Raw genomic sequence first — 17,536 nt, forward strand, 5'->3', positions numbered from 1 at the left:
ATGGCAGAGCCGTGTCGGAGGGGAAATGGCCAGGAGGCTGTTTATCTCCATGAGGGGCCTCCGAGATGCCCTGCTGCTCAAGGGGTTAGGGTGCCCAGAGTTCCCTGGGATTCCCAGCTGCTGGGTTAAGTGTCCCAGGACCCTTCCGTCCAGCAGTGGGGTCCCTGGCCCTTTAAGACTTTCAAAAAGAACTCGCTTTTCTTTGTCCCCAGGGCACTGGCTGTCCTGTTTCCCTAGTTTCCAGCTCCCGGTCCCCTCTGGCACCGCTGCCCCCAGCATGTGCTGCCACTCTCCCACTACTGAGCCTGTGTGTCGGGGTCCGCGCCAGTTGGGGGAACAACTGGCAGGCTGCTTAGTGCTGTGAGGGGCTTCAGAACTGCGCTGCTGCCCTGGGGGTTAGGGCACCTAAAGTTCCCAAGGATTCCCAGCTGCTGGCTAAGTGTGCTGGGACAACTTCGTCCAGCTTTGGGGTACCTGTCTCTTTAAGATTTGCAAAAAGCACTCGCTTTTCTTTTGTCTCAGGGGCACTGGTTGCAGGGACCTGCCCACAGGTTTTGCTTTTCTGTTTCTCTAATATCCAGCACCCCGTGCACCTTGTGTCTGCCCTCTGGGGGCAGATTTCTAGAGCTGGTTGTTTAGCAGTCCTGGCTTTCACTCCCTCCCCGCTCCGACTCCTTTCTTCCCGCTGGGTTCTGAGGTGGGGGGCATTCACGTCCCACCTGGCTGTGGCTTGTATCTTGCCCCCTTCATGTGATGTTGAGTCCTCACAGATCTAGATGTATCCTGGCTGTTGTACTGTATCCACTGGTGTCTCTTTTAGGAATAGTTGTATTTATTGTATTTTCATAAATATATATGTTTTGGGGAGGAGATTTCCACTGACCTACTCATGCCGCCATCTTCCACTTCCCCTTTTTGAGCCTGGATAGCCACATCTATAAAACGGGACAGCAGTACTTTTCTCTGAGGGCTATATTGAAAGTTAGAAAGAGGATATGTGAAGAACCTATTACCAGCCCAAGCACTGAGCATCCAATAAAAGTAGCTGCTGTCATCATATCTTCATCATCACCTTCATCTTCATCACTTGAACTAAAAGGCATTCCTTTCTCTCTTCTCTAATGAGCCAGAGTAAAGCCCCAAACTAGTCCTGATGGGGATGAGGACATGATCTACCCCAGGTCCTGCTCCAAATGGTGAGCAGAAGGAGATGGAAAGCAGTCCTTAACAGTGCCTCACATGGCACCTGCCCTGTAAGGACACCCCCATGCCTCCCTTCCTAGTTTGGGCCTTGTTCCCTGCAGGCTTCCTGACTTCCAGCCTTAGTCCGCTCCCATCTATGTTCCACATAACAACCAGTGAGACTCCTCGCTCCCCAGCTCACAAGCCTCCCCTGTCTCCTAGTAAAGCCCACCCCCTTGCTCAGTGACCCCTGAGACACAGTTCCCTCCCTGCTCCAGAGCCCTCTCCTTCTACCCATGCACAAGCCCATACCTTTGCATGTGCTGGGCCACTGGCCAGGAATGTCCTCCTCATCACACCCTCTTCTCTCCATGGACTATCCCTCCTCTTCTGAGGTCTCAAATTATCTGGGAAACTTCCTGGAAACCCACCCTATACCCAGGGTTAGGGAGTCCTTCTTCTGCCTCCTGGCACCTTGTTCCTCAGGTGTCAATTAGTATGTTTTAGGGAAAACCAAAATGGTATACTGCTTTTCAAATCTGTCCTCCCTACTGCCTTCTTCCTCGTGGCCAGGTCCTAGGCCTACTTACCACTTTCCCTGGGGCTGGCACAGTATCTAGCACACAGTCAGTGCTTAGTCAATGTTTAGGGTATGAATAGGTAAAGACCAACTTTATCTCAGTAAAAGAAAAACTTTCTAGTTAGCCAAATGATTCACAGGTAAATGTGAAGGTGGCTGCCAGTGAGCCCCTGTCATTGGGGGAGAGTGTAAGGTGGAGTAGAGAAGCAGGGAGTAGGGGAAGCATAGATGTGAATTCATTGGGGTTTTGGATTCCTAGAGACATAAACCATGGACAAGTACAGGAATCATTTGGGAGCACTGGTTACTAAAAGATTCCCCAACTCAAGAGATTCTAATGCTGCAGTCTGGGGCAGGCCAGAAATCTGTATTAGAAACAACATCCTCAGGTAATTTTGAAACACACCACATGTGGGGTCTACCGAATTTTGTGACCTTTGGTGTTATTTGGAATATGGTTTTGTGTGTGAAGACCCTTAAAAACTATGAAGTTCTGTCCACAGTGTTTGTTCCAGATGGTACCCAAACTCTGAGACTGGGGAATTGAAGATTCAGGCTGGGCTACAGCTCCTCAGACTCTGGGAGGTTGCGGACCCAGCCCTGGGCCACTCTGTTGAAGCTGGGTCTCAGGCGAAGAAGTTCCAAACCACTGGTGAGCTCTGGGATGATGGGGGTGTCTGCCCTGGGAATGGTCTCCCCCACCACAGGTCCTCCAAAGGGCACTGGGGTCCTAGGGAAAGAAGAGGAGCAGGAGAGGTGGGCTGTTGGGGGAAGAGATGGCAGAACACTGACATGCAGGGAAAATCTTTATGTGGTATACCTAAAATGAATACAGTGCTACACATCAATTATATTTCAATAAAACTGGAAAAAATGAAAGTTAAAAATAACTAAAAATATGATTAAATTAGGTGAGTCATCCCACAAATGCAAGCTTGGGTTAACATTTAAAAATCAATCAGTATAGAAGGATTAAAGATGGCGGCATGAGAGCTGAGACAAACAACTCCCAAAACCACATGTAATATGAAAATATAGTTAATACAACTAATCCTAAAGGAGCAACAGAAAGAAGGCTGCACCAGACTGCATACACCTGGAGAAAACAGAAGACTTCACAAAACATGGTAATGTACAAAAGCCTTGATCCAGTGGGGACCCAAGCCCTTCCCCACACAGCTCAACTGGTGGGAGGAAGAGAAATGGAGTGGGGGTCAGGGGGGTGGACACCCAGCTCTGAAGATCTGCTTTGAGACCATGAACCTACATTGCATGGTGCTCTGGAAATTAGTGGAGTTGGAAAGATAAGACAGGTGGAATACTTGGAGAGACTGAGATTACAGCCATTTGCAGAAAACAGGGATCCACATCCGGCTGCTCTGGGAGAAAAGAAAGGAAGGCAGTCTGAGAGACTTCCTAAGAGCAAGAGGGCTGCTAAAGGGGCAAGAATTGCACAGAGCTTGCTGCTCAGGAGAAAGGATATGTGGACAAAACTGGACACACTCTGCCTAGCAAGCTGGGAACTTTCAGGAGCTTCAAGTGCTCCATCCCCCTGGTTGCCTACTCAGCTCTGAGGCCCCGCACAGGGATACACAGCCTGATGCACTTTCTTCCTGTCCTGCCAGCACCCAGCTCACAAACCACCAGTCCCTGCCCTAGTGTCAGGCCAGCCAGAGGGAGGCATCACCTACAGCAGCTACAAACACAAAACAGAGGCTTACACCAGTGTGCTCGGCCCACTGGTTCTGACAGTGGAGACAGGCACAGCAGCCAGGAAACAGGAAACAGCTTTTTCGTCCCACCAGGCACCAGCACCACTCCCCTGCGACCCCCATCATCACTCCAGGGGCTGAGAAGCTCCAGAGAGTAGAGCTCCTGGACACTAGAGGGCACCACATACAAAAATGAAATGTCAAATGAACCTGGTTCAACCCAAAATCTGACAAACACCAGAAAAAGAGCCAAATGAAACTGAATTCATCAATCTTCCTGAGAGTTTGAAATAAAAATCATAAACATGCTCATGGAGGTACAGAAAAATATTCAAGAACTCAGGGATGACTTTAGGATGTAGATTCAATTATTGAGAAATTCCCTATCTGAAATGAAACTTACAATGGAGGGATTTTAAAATGGATTAGATATAGTGGAAGAGATGGTAAATGGTATAGAAATTAGAGGAGAGGAATACAAAGAAGCTGAAGCACAAAGAGTAAAAAGAATCTCTAAGACTGACAGAATATTGAGAGAATTGTGTGACTAATCCAAATGGAACAATATTTGCATTGTAGGGATACCAGAAGAAGAAGAGAGAGAAAAAGGGATAGAAAGTGTCATTGAGGAGGTAATTGCTGAAAACTTCCCCAATCTGGGAAAGGAGATAGTCTCTCAGCCCATGGAGGTGCACAGGTCTCCCAACACAAGGGACACAAGGAAGACCACATCAAGATATATAATAATTAAAATGGCAAAGATCAAGGATAAAGACAGACTTTCAAAAGCAGCTAGAGAGAGCAAAAAAGTCACATGCATGGAAAACCCATCAGGCTATCATCAGACTTCTCAACAGAAACCTTACAGGTCAGAAGGGAGTGCCATAATATATGTAATGCAATGAAACAGAAGGGTTTCGAACCAAGAATACCCAACCTGGCAAGATTATCACTTAAATCTGAAGTAGGGGTTAAACAATTTCCAGGTAAGCAAAAGCTGAGAGAATATACCTCCCACAAACCGTCTCTACAGTGTATTTTGGATGGATTGCTATAGATGGAAGTGTTCCTAAGGCTAAATAGCTGTCACCAGAGGAAATAAAACCACAGTAAAGAAAGTAAAACAGTCTATTACTAAGCAGTTGCAAAATCAAATCAGCTACCCCCAAAGTCAGTCAAGGGATAGAAAAACAGTACAGTATATGATAAGTAATATGTAAAGAATGGACCAGGAAGAAAAAGAAAAAAAAAGAACCTTTAGATTGTGTATGTAATAGCATACTAAGTGAGTTAAATTACAATGTTGGAAAGTAAGGGAATTACCCTTGAACCTTTGGTAACCATGAATCTAAAGCCTGCAATGGCAATAAATACATACCCATCAATAATCACCCTAAATGTAAATGGCCTGAATGCACCAATCAAAAGACATAGAGTTACTGAATGGATAAAAAAAACAAGACCCGTTTATATGCTGCCTACAAGAGACTCACTTCAACCCCAAAGACACACACAGACTGAAAGTGAAGGGATGAAAAAATATATTTTATGCAACTAATAGAATGAGAAAAGCAGGAATTTCAGTGCTTGTATGAGACAAAATAGACTTCAAAACACAGAAAGTTAAAAGTGACAAAGAAGGACATTACATAATGATAAAGGGGTCAGTCCAACAAGAGAATATAACTATGTAAATATCTATGCACCCAACACAGGATCACCTACATGTGTGAAACAACTACTAACAGAATTAAAGGGGGGAAACAGAACACAATGTATTCATTTCAAGAGACTTCAACACACCACTCACTCCAAAGGACAGATCAACCAGACAGGAAATAAGTAAGGCATCAGAGGCAATAAACAACATATTAGAACAGATGGACCTAACGTACATCTACACAACACTCCATTCAAAAGCAACAGTATACACATTCTTCCTAAGTGCACATGGAACATTTTCAAGAATAGATCATATACTAGGCCACAAAAAGAGCCTCAGTTAATTCAGAAAGATTGAAATTCTACCAACCAACTTCTCAGATCACAAAGGTATGAAACTAGAAATAAATTATGCAAAGAAAATGAAAAAGCACACAAACACATAGAGCCTTCACAATATGCTCCTAAATAACCAATGGATCAATGACCAAATAAAAACAGAGACCAAGCGATATATGGAGACAAATGACAACAATAATTCAACACCGCAAAATCTGTGGGATGCAGCAAAGGCAGTGCAAAGAGGGAAATATATTGCAATACAGTCCTACCTCAGGACAAAACAATCCCATATGAACAGTCTAAACTCACAATTAATGAAACTAGAAAAGGAAGAACAAATGAGGCCCAAAGTCAGTAGAAGGAGGGACATAATAAAGATTAGAGCAGAAATAAATAAAATTGAGAAGAATAAAACAATAGAATCAATGAAAGGAGGAGCTGGTTCTTTGAGAAAATAAACAAAATAGATAAACCCCTAGCCACACTTATCAAGAAAAAATGTGAGCCTACACACATAAACAGAATCAGAAATGAGAAAGGAAAAATCACTACAGACAACACAGAAATACAAAGAATTATGAGAGAATACTGTGAAAAATTATGTGGTAACAAAATGGATAACCTAGAAGAAATGGACAACTTTCTAGAAAAATACAATCTTCCAAGGCTGCCCAGCAAGGAAATTGAACTGGTAATCAAATAACCCCATAAGAACAAAACCCCTGGGCCAGAGCATTTCACTGCTGAATTTTTTCAAATGTTTAGTGAAGGCCTAATACCCTTCCTCCTTAAAGTTTTCCAAAAATTAGAAGAGGGAATACTCCCAAATTCATTCTATGAGGCCAGCATCACTAATACCAAAACCAGGCAAAGACATCACAAAAAAAGAAAATTACAGACGAATATCCCTGATGAACATACATGCAAAAATACTCAACAAAATATTAGCAAACTGAATTCAAAAACACATCAAAAAGATCATCCATCATGATCAAGTGGGATTTATTCTAGGGATGCAGGGATGGTACAACATTCAAAAATCCATCAACATCATCCACCGCATCAACAAAAAGACAAAAACCACATGATCATCTCCATAGACGCTGAAAAAGCATTTGACAAACTTCAACATCTACTCAAGATAAAAACTCGCAACAAAATAGGTATAGAGGGTAAGTACCTCAAACATAACAAAGGCCATATATGACAAACCCACGGCCAACATTATACATAACAGGAAAAAGCTGAAACCTTTTCTTTTAAGATCGGGAATAAGAAAAGGATGCCCACTTTCCACACTTCTATTCAACATAGTTCTGCAGGTCCTAGCAACAGCAATCAGACAACACAAAGAAATAAAAGACATCCAGATTGGCAGGGAAGAAGTCAAACTGTCCCTTTTTGCAGATGACATGGTATTGCACATAAAAAAACACTAAATCCACTCCAAAACTACTAGATCTACTATTCGAATTCAGCAAAGTTGCGGGATACAAATTAATACATGGAATTCTGTTGCATTCCTATACACTGATGATGAACTAGCAGAAAGAGAAATCAGGAACACAATTCCATTCACAATTGCACCAAAAAGAATAAAATACCTAGGAATAAACCTAACCAAGGAAATGAAAGACTTATACTCTGAAAACTATAAGACACTCTTAAGAGAAATTAAAGAAGATACCAATAAAAGGAAACACATCCCATGCTCATGGACAGGAAGAATTAATATTGTCAAAATGGCCATCTTGCCTAAAGCAAACAGATTCAATGCAATCCCTATAAAATTACCAACAGCATTCTTCAACGAACTGGAACAAATAGTTTTAAAATTCATATGGAACCACAAAAGATCCCGAATAGCCAAAGTAATCCTGAGAAGGAAGAATAAAGCAAGGGGGATCTCACTTCCCAACTTCAAACTCTACTACAAAGCCACAGTAATCAAGACAATTTGGTACTGGCACAAGAACAGACCCACAGACTAGTGGAACAGGATAGAGAGTCAAGATATTAACCCAAACATATGTGGTCAATTAATATATGATAAAGGAGCCATGGACATACAATGGGGAAATGACAGCCTCTTCAACAGCTGGTGTTGGCAAAACTGGACAGCTATATGCAAGAGAATGAAACTGGATTATTGTCTATCCCCATACACAAAAGTATACTCAAAATGGATCAATGACCTGAATGTAAGTCATGAATCCATAAAACTCTTAGATGAAAACATAGGCAAAAATCTCCTGAATATACACCTGGTCAACTTTTTCCTGAACACATCTCCTCGAGGAGGGAAACAAAAGCAAAAATGAACACATGGGACTACATCAAACTAAAAAGCAAAGGACAACATCAACAGAACAAAAAGGCATCCTACAGTATGGGAGAATATATTTGTAAACAAAATATCCAACAAAGGCCTAACATCCAAAATATATAAAGGACTCACATGCCTGGCCAACCAAAAAGCAAATAACCCGATTTTAAAAATGGGTGGAGGATATGAACAGACAGTTCTCCAAAGAAGAAATGCAGATGGCCAACAGACGCATGAAAAGATGCTCCACATCGCTAATTATCAGGGAAATGCAAATAAAAACCACAATGAGATATCACCTCACACCAGTTAGGATGGCCAGCATCGAAAAGAGTAAGAACAACAAATGCTGGCAAGGATGCAGAGAAAGGTGAACCCTCCTATACTGCTGGTGGGAATGTAAGCTAGTTCAACCTTTGTGGAAAGCAATATGGAGGTTCCTCAAAACACTAAAAGTAGAAATACCATTTGACCCGGGAATTCCACTCCTAGGAATCTACCCAAAGACGATAATTTCTCAGATTCAAAAAGACATATGGCATATTTAAAGAAGGAAGAACAATCTCAAATGAATAGTCTAAAGTCACAATTATCAAAATTGGAAAAAGAAGAACAAATTACACTTAAGGTCAGCAGAAGGAGGGACATAATAAAAATCAGAGAAGAAATAAATAAAATTGAGAAGAATGAAACAAAAGAAAAAATCAAAATGAAACCAAGAGCTGCTACTTTGAGAAAATAAAATAGATAAGCCTCTGGACAGACTTATTAAGAGAAAAAGAGAATCAACACTCATCAACAGAATCAGAAATGAGAAAGGAAAAATCTCTAATACAAAGAATTATTAGAGAATACTATGAAAACCTATATGCTAACAAGCTGTAAAACCTAGAAGAAATGGACAACTTCCTAGAAAAATACAACCTTCCAAGACTGACCAAGGAAGAAACAGAAAATCTAAACAGACCAATTACCAGCAATGAAATTGAAGCAGTAATCAAAAAATTACCCAAGAGCAAAACCCCTGGGCCAGATGGGTTTACCTCAGAATTTTATCAGAGATACAGAGAAGATATAATACTCATTCTCCTTAAAGTTTTCCAAAAAATAGAAGAGGAGGGAATACTCCCAACCTCATTCTATGAAACTAGCATCACACTAATAGCAAAACCAGGTAAAGACCCCACCAAAAAAGAAAATTACAGACTAATATCCCTTATGAACATACATGCAAAAATACTCGACAAAATATTAGCAAACCAAATTCAAAAATACATCGAGAGGATCACACACCATGACCAAGTAGGATTCATCTCAGGGATGCAAGGATGGTACAACATTCAAAAATCCATCAACATCATCCACCACATAAACAAAAAGAAGGACAAAAACCACATGATCATTTCCATAGATGCTGAAAAAGCATTCAACAAAATTCAACATCCATTCATGATAAAAACTCTCAACAAAATGGGTATACAGGGCAAGTACCTCAACATAATAAAGGCCATATATGATAAACCCACAGCCAACATCATACTGAACAGCAAGAAGCTGAAAGCTTTTCCTGTGAGATCGGAAACAAGACAGGGATGCCCACTCTCCCCACTGTTATTCCACATAGTACTGGAGGTCCTAGCCACAGCAATTAGACAAAACAAAGAAATACAAGGAATCCAGATTGGTAAAGAAGAAGTCAAACTGTCACTATTTGCAGATGACATGATATTGTACATTAAAAACCCTAAAGACTCCACTCCAAAACTACTAGAACTGATATCGGAATTGAGCAAAGTTCCAGGATACAAAATTAACACACAGAAATCTGTGGCTTTCCTATACACTGACAGTGAACTAATAGGAAGAGAAATCAGGAAAACAATTCCATTCACAACTGCATCAAAAAGAATAAAATACCTAGGAATAAACCTAACCAAGGAAGTGAAAGACCTATATCCTGAAAACTACAAGACACTCTTAAGAGAAATTAAAGAGGACACTAACAAATGGAAACTCATTCCATGCTCCTGGGTAGGAAGAATTAATATAGTCAAAATGGCCATCCTGCCCAAATCAATCTACACATTCAATGCAATCCCTAAAAAATTACCAACAGCATTCTTCAACAAAGTGGAACAAATACTTCAAAAATTCATATGGAAACACCAAAGACCCCACATAGCCAAAGCAATCTTGAGAAGGAAGAATAAAGTGGAGGGTATCTGGCTTACCAACTTCAAGCTCTACTACAAAGCCACAGTAATCAAGACAATTTGGTACTGGCACAAGAACAGAGCCACAGACCAGTGGAACAGAATAGAGACTCCAAACATTAACCCAAACATATATGGTCAATTAATATATGATAAAGGAGCCATGGACATACAATGGGGAAATGACAGCCTCTTCAACAGATGGTGTTGGCAAAACTAGACAGCTACATGTAAGAGAATGAAACTGGATCACTGTCTAACCCCATACACAAAAGTAAATTAGAAATGGATCAAAGACCTGAATGTAAGTCATGAAACTATAAAGCTCTTCGAAAAAAACATAGGCAAAAATCTCTTGGACATAAACATGAGTGACTTCTTCATGACCGTATCTCCCCAGGCAAGGAAAACAAAGGCAAAAATGAACAAGTGAGACTGTATCAAGCTGAAAAGCTTCTGTACAGCAAAGGACACCATCAATAGAACAAAAAGGTACCCTACAATATAGGAGAATATATTCATAAATGACAGATCCAATAAAGGGTTGACATCCAAAATATATAAAGAGCTCATGCACCTCAACAAACAAAAGCAAATAATCCAATTAAAATATGGGCAGAGGAGATGAACAGACAGTTCTCCAAAGAAGAAATTCAGATGGCCAACAGACACATGAAAAGATGCTCAACATCGCTAGTCATCAGAGAAATGCAAGTTAAAACCACAATGAGATATCACCTCACACCAGTAAGGATCGCCACCATCCAAAAGACAAACAACAACAAATGTTGGTGAGGTTGTGGAGAAACGGGAACCATCCTACACTGCTGGTGGGAATGTAAATTAGTTCAACCATTGTGGAAAGCGGTATGGAGGTTCCTCAAAAAGCTCAAAATGGCAATCCCATTTGACCCAGGAATTCCACTTCTAGGAATTTACCCTAAGAATGCAGCAGCCCAGTTTGAAAAAGACAGATGCACCCCTATGTTTATCACAGCACTATTTGCAATAGCCAAGAAATGGAAGCAACCTAAGTGTCCATCAGTAGATGAATGGATAAAGAAGATGTGGTACATATACACAATGGAGGGGGTGGAGCCAAGATGGCAGTGTGAGTAGAGCAGCGGAAATCTCCCAAAACCACATATATTTTTGAAAATACAACAAAGACAACTCTTCCTAAAAGAGAGACCAGAAGACACAAGACAACATCCAGACCACATCCACACCTGCGAGAACCCAGCACCTCGTGAAGGGGGTAAGATACAAGCCCTGGCCTGGCGGAACCCGAGCGCCCCACACCCCAGCTCCAGGCAGGAGGAGAGGAGTCAGAGTGGAGAGGGAGAGGGAGCCCAAGACTGCTAAATAGCCTCCCCTAGCCATCCGCACCAGAGCACAGACACACTGCATGCTTGGGTTCCTGGATACTAGGGAAACAGGACAGTAAGACCTGTGAGTGAGTCCCCACAACCGGCGCCCTTGGGACAAAGAAAAGCGAGTGCTTTTTGGAAGTCTTAAGGGGACAGGGAACCCACCGCTGGACGGAAGCATTCTGGGACACTTAGTCCAGCAGTAGGGAATCTGGGGAACTCTGGGCACTCTAACCCCCTGGGCAGCAGAGAGCACGGAGGCCCCTCTTGGAGATAAATAGCCTCCCAGCCATTTCCCCTCCAACACGGCTCCACCATATCAGAGCAGCAGTAGCCCAAGGCAGGCCATGCCCACAGCAAATAAACTCCATAGTGGCCGGGCAAGATCAGAAGCCCCGTCTGCGTGCAGCTGCCCAGAATAAGCCACTAGAGGTCGCTGTTCTCTCAGGAGAGGAAGGCCACAAACCAACAAGAAGGGAAGTTCTTCCAGCTATCATTCATGCCAGCTCTGCAAACTATCTCTATCACCATGAAAAGGCAAAATTTCAGGCAGACCAAGATAACAGAGACAACACCTGAGAAGGAGACAGACCTAACCAGTCTTCCTGAAAAAGAATTCAAAATAAAAATCATAAACATGCTGATGGAGATGCAGAGAAATATACAAGAGCTAAGGGATGAAGTCCGGAGGGAGATTACAGACGTCCAGAAGGAGGTTACAGAAGTGAAACAAACTCTGGAAGGATTTATAAGCAGAATGGATAAGATGCAAGAGGCCATTGATGGAATAGAAACCAGAGAACAGGAACACATAGAAGCTGACATAGAGAGAGAGAAAAGGATCTCTAGGAATGAAACAATATTAAGAGAACTCTGTGACCAATCCAAAAGGAACAATATCCACATTATAGGGGTACCAGAAGAAGAAGAAGAGAGAAAAGGGGGTAGAAAGTGTCTTTGAAGAAATAATTGCTGAGAACTTCCCCAAACTGGGGGAGGAAATAGTTGCTCAGACTACGGAAGCACACAGAACTCCCAAGAGACAGGACCCAAGGAGGACAACACCAAGACACATAATAATTAAAATGGCAAGGATCAAGGACAAGGACAGAGTATTAAAGGCAGTGAGAGAGAGAGAAAAGGTCACCTACAAAGGAAAACCCATCAGGCTATCATCAGACTTCTCAACAGAAACCTTACAGGCCAGAAGAGAATGGCATGATATATTTACTGCAATGAAACAGAAGGGTCTTGAACCAAGAATACTGTATCCAGCACGATTATCACTTAAATATGAAGGAGGGATTAAACAATTCCCAGACAAGCAAAAGTTGAGAGAATTTGCCTCCCACAAACCACCTGTACAGGGTATTTTAGAGGGACTGTTATAGATGGAAGCACTCCTAAGACTTAACAGATGTCACCAGAGAAAATAAAATCACAGCAAAGAAAGCAGACCAACCAAATACTAACTAAAGGCAAAAAATAAAATCAACTACCCACTAAAAGTAGTTAAAGGAAACACGAAAGAGCACAGAATAAAACAACCAACATATAAAGAATGGAGGAGGAGGAATAAGAAGGGAGAGAAAAAAGAATCTCCAGACAGTGTATATAACAGCTCAATATGCGAGCTAAGTTAGGCAGTAAGATACTAAAGAAGCTAACCTTGAACCTTTGGTAACCATGAATCTAAAGCCTGCAATAGCAATAAGTACATATCTTTCAATAGTCACCCTAAATGTAAATGGACTGAATGCACCAATCAAAAGACACAGAGTAATAGAATGAATAGAAAAGCAAGACCGATCTATATGCTGCTTACAAGAAACTCACCTCAAACCCAAAGACATGCACAGACTAAAAGTCAAGGGATGGAAAACATATTTCAGGCAAACAACAGAGAGAAGAAAGCAGGGGTTGCAGTACTAGTATCAGACAAAATAGACTTCAAAACAAAGAAAGTAATAAGAGATAAAAAAGGACATTACATAATGATAAAGGGCTCAGTCCAACAAGAGGATATAACCATTCTAAATATATATGCACGCAACACAGGAGCACCAGCATATGTGAAACAAATACTAACAGAACTAACGGGGGAAATAGAATGCAATACATTCATTTTAGGAGACTTCTACACAATGAATATTATTCAGCCATAAGAAGAAAACAAATCCTACCATTTGCAACAATATGGATTGAGCTAGAGGGTATTATGCTCAGTGAAATAAGCCAGGCAGAGAAAGACAAGTACCAAATGATTTCATTCTTATGTGGATTATAAGAACAAAGAAAAAACTGAAGGAACAAAACAGTAGCAGAATCACAGAACCCAAGAATGGACTAACAGTTACCAAAGGGAAAGGGACTGGGGAGGATGGGTGGGAAGGGAGAGATAAGGGTGGGAAAAAGAAAGGGGGCATTATGATTAGCATGTGTAATGTGGGGGGAGGCACAGGGAGGGCTATGCAACACAGAGAAGACAAGTAGTTACTCTACAGCATCTTACTGTGCTGATGGACAGTGACTATAATGGGGTTCATGGGGGGCACTTGGTGAAGGGGAGCCTAGAAAACATAATGTTCCTCATGTAATTGTAGATTAATGATACCAAAAGCAAAAAAAAAGACGTATGCACCCCTATGTTTACTGCAGCACTATTTACAATAGCCATGATATGGAAGCAACCTAAGTGTCTATCAGTAGATGAATGCTTAAAGAAGATGTGGTACATATACACAATGGAATACTATTCAGCCATAAGAAAGAAACAAATCCTACCATTTGCAACAATGTGGATGGAGCTGGAGGTATTATGCTCAGTGAAATAAGCCTGGCGGAGAAAGACAAGTACCAAATGATTTCCCTCATTTTTGGAGTATAACAATGAAGCAAAACTGAAGGAACTAACCAGCAGCAGACTCACAGACTCCAAGAAGGGCCTAGTGCTTACCAAAGGGGATGAGGGAGGGAGGATGGGTGGAGAGGGAGGGAGGAGGAGATTGAGGGGTATCATGATTCATGTACATGGTGTTGGGGGGATCATGGGGAAGACAGTGTAGCACAGAAAAGGCAAATAGTGACTCTTTGGCATCTTACTACACTGATGGACAGTGACTGTAATGAGGTATTAGGGGGGACTTTCTAATATGGGTAAATGTAGTAGCCACATTATTTTTCATGAGAAATGTTCATAAGAGTGTATATCAAATAATACCTTAATAAAAATAAATAAATAGAAATTTAAAAAAATCAATCAGTATAATTCACCACATTGACATAGTGAAAAGAGAAAACCATGTGATGCAGAAGAGGCACTGACAATTAAATACCAGTATCTGGTGAAAGTCCTCAGAAAACTTGGAAGGTGACTTCTTCAGCATGATAAAAGGCAGCTACAAAAAAATCTATAGTTAATATCATGCATACTTAAAGGTAAAATACTGAATGTTATCCCCCTAAGACTTTGGAACAAGACAAAGATGTCCACTCTCACCAGTTCCAATTAATATACTACTCAGGTCCTAGCCATTTCAGCAAGTTAAGGCATAAATATTGGAAATAAATAAGTACAATAGTCTAGTTGCAGATATTATTTACGTAGGTCACCACAGGAAACTACAAAACAACTTACTAGAAGTAGTGGGCGAAGTTAGCAAGGTCACAGGGCACAAGGTTGATATACAAAAATCAATTGTATTTTTCATACATTAACAACAATTACAAAATAAAATTCTTAAAAATTCCATTTACAACGCAGAGAAAGACAAGTACCAAATGATTTCACTTATTTGTGAATTTAACAACAAAGCAAAACTGAAGGACCAAAACAGCAGCACTCACAGACTCCAAGAAGGGACTAGCAGTTACCAAGGAGCAAGGGTTGGGAGGGGGGGTGGAGGGAGAAGGGGATTAAAGGGCACTATAATTAGCCCTCACAATATAGGTAGGTCAGAGAGAAGGCAGTACAACACAGAGAAGAGAAGGAGTGACTATAGCATCTTACCACGCTGATGGAAAGTGACTGCAATGCAGTGGTGGGGGGACTTTATAGTATGGGTGAATGTTCAAACCACAATGTTGTTCAAGTGAAACCTTCATTAAGACTGTATATCAGTGATATCTTAATTAGAAAAACAAATTAAAACGATGAACAATAAAAAATTACATTTATAATAGCTACAAATTATGAAATTCTTAATAATAAATGTAAGTAATAAAGGTCTCATAAGACCTATACACTGAAAGTATAAAATACTGTCCCTGTGCCCAGGGAGGCAGAAGAAGTGGTGATTGGTAACAAAACAGGAACAACCCATATGTCCATTGGCAGAGAAATTGACAAGATGAATGTATATTTATAGGACCGAATACTGCACAGCAGCTTAAAAGGAATGTAAAGACCTATATGCATTAAGTAGGGTAGATTTCAAAAACATAATGCTGAGTGAGAAAAGCAAGCAAGTTACAGCATGAGATACAAAGTACTAAAACCCAGTGTACACACAAAGCAATGCCTTATCCTCACAGCTATTTGCGTAGCTGCCAGTAGTAGAGGATGTTCTGCAAACATACTCACCAACGGGAGGATTCAAGATGGCGGCATGAAAGGTGACCCTTCCCCCACCCCAGCTCACCGACAGGAGGAAGAGAAACGGGCCGGGGGAGGGGGTGGAGGCCTAAGACTACTGAACACCCAGCCCTGGAGATCTGCTTTGTGAGCAGAAACCTACATTGTGTGGTGCTCTGGAGGTTGAGGAGCTGAGACAGGTGGAGTGCTTGAGAGACTGAGATTCTGGCCATTTGTGGAGGACAGAGATCCACATCTGGCTGCTCTGGGACAAGGGAAAGGCAGGCGGTCTAAGAGGCTTCCTGGCAGCAAGAAGGCTGCTGAAGGGGTGGGGGTTGCACGGAGCTTGCTGTGTGGGAGAAGGGAGAGCTGGACAAGGATGTCTGGGCACACTCTGCCCAGCAGGTTGGGAACTTTGAGGTGCTTCAGGCACTCCATCCCCCTGGTGGGATGCTCAGCTCCAAGGCCCCCCACTGTGACATGCAGCTTGTGCCTTCCTCCTAGCTGGCCGGCACCAGCTCACAAACTGGCCATCACTGCGCTGGTGTCAGGTCATCCAGAGGGAGGCTCCACCCACAAAGGCAGGAGACACCAAGCACAGAGGCTTACACCTGTGTGCTCAGCCCACTGTCTGACACTAGAGACAGTCACTTCAGTCAGAAAGCAGGAAACAGCTCTTTCCTCTCCCCCTCCCCACCAGGCAAGAGCGACGCTCCCCCATGACCCCCAACCTCACTCTAAGGGCTGAGAAGCTCCAGAGACTGAAGTTTCTGGGCACCAGAGTGCACCACATAGAAATATGAAACGTCAAAAGAACCTGGTTCAGACCAAAATCTCACAAACCCCAGAAAAAAGGCCAAATGAAACTGAACTCACCAATCTTCCTGAAAGAGAGGTCAAAATAAAAATCATAAACATGCTTATGGAGGTACAAAAAAATATTCAAGAACTCAAGAATGAATTTAAGATGGAGATTCAATCACTAAGAAATCCCATATCTGAAATGAAACATACAGTGGAGGGATTGAAAAGCAGGTTAGATGTAGTAGAAGAGATGGTAAATGGAATAGAAATTAGAGAAGAGGAATACAAAGAAGCTGAGGCACAGAGAGAAAAAAGAATCTCTAAGAATGAAAGAATATTGAGAGAACTGTGTGACCAATCCAAACGGAACAATATTCACATTATAGGGATACCAGAAGAAGAAGAGAGAGAAAAAGGGATAGAAAGTGTCATTGAGGAGGTAATTGCTGAAAACTTCCCCAGTCTGGGGAAGGAGATAGTCTCTCTAGCACATGGAGGTGCAAAGATCTCCCAATACAAGGGACCCAAAGAAAACAATATCAAGACATATAATAATTAAAATGGCAAAGATCAAGGATAAGGACAGACTTTTAAAAGCAGCTAGGGAGAAAAAAGATCACATACAAAGGAAAACCCATCAGGCTATCATCAGACTTCTCAGCAGAAACCTTACAGGCCAGAAGGGAGTCGCATGATGTATTTAATGCAATGAAGCAGAAGGGCCTCGAACCAAGAATACTCTGCCAAGCAAGGTTATCATTTAAATTTGAAG

At 41.8% G+C, this 17,536-nt stretch overlaps 1 protein-coding gene across 3 annotated transcripts in view; it reads right to left on the reverse strand.

Moving 5' to 3' along the window:
• Nucleotides 1-669: 669 nt before the first annotated feature.
• The window catches only part of MYOZ3 (myozenin 3), a 35,758-nt gene continuing 18,891 nt past the window's right edge, over nucleotides 670-17,536 (reverse strand). For all 3 annotated transcript variants that reach the window (XM_036881572.2, XM_036881571.2, XM_036881573.2), the window contains one exon: nucleotides 670-2,492. In XM_036881572.2, coding sequence (XP_036737467.2) covers nucleotides 2,324-2,492 — 169 coding nt within the window. In that variant the 3' untranslated portion in view covers nucleotides 670-2,323. The remainder of the gene's footprint in view (nucleotides 2,493-17,536) is intronic.

Source organism: Manis pentadactyla, chromosome 2, assembly GCF_030020395.1.
Source record: "Manis pentadactyla isolate mManPen7 chromosome 2, mManPen7.hap1, whole genome shotgun sequence".
NCBI lineage: Eukaryota > Metazoa > Chordata > Mammalia > Pholidota > Manidae > Manis > Manis pentadactyla.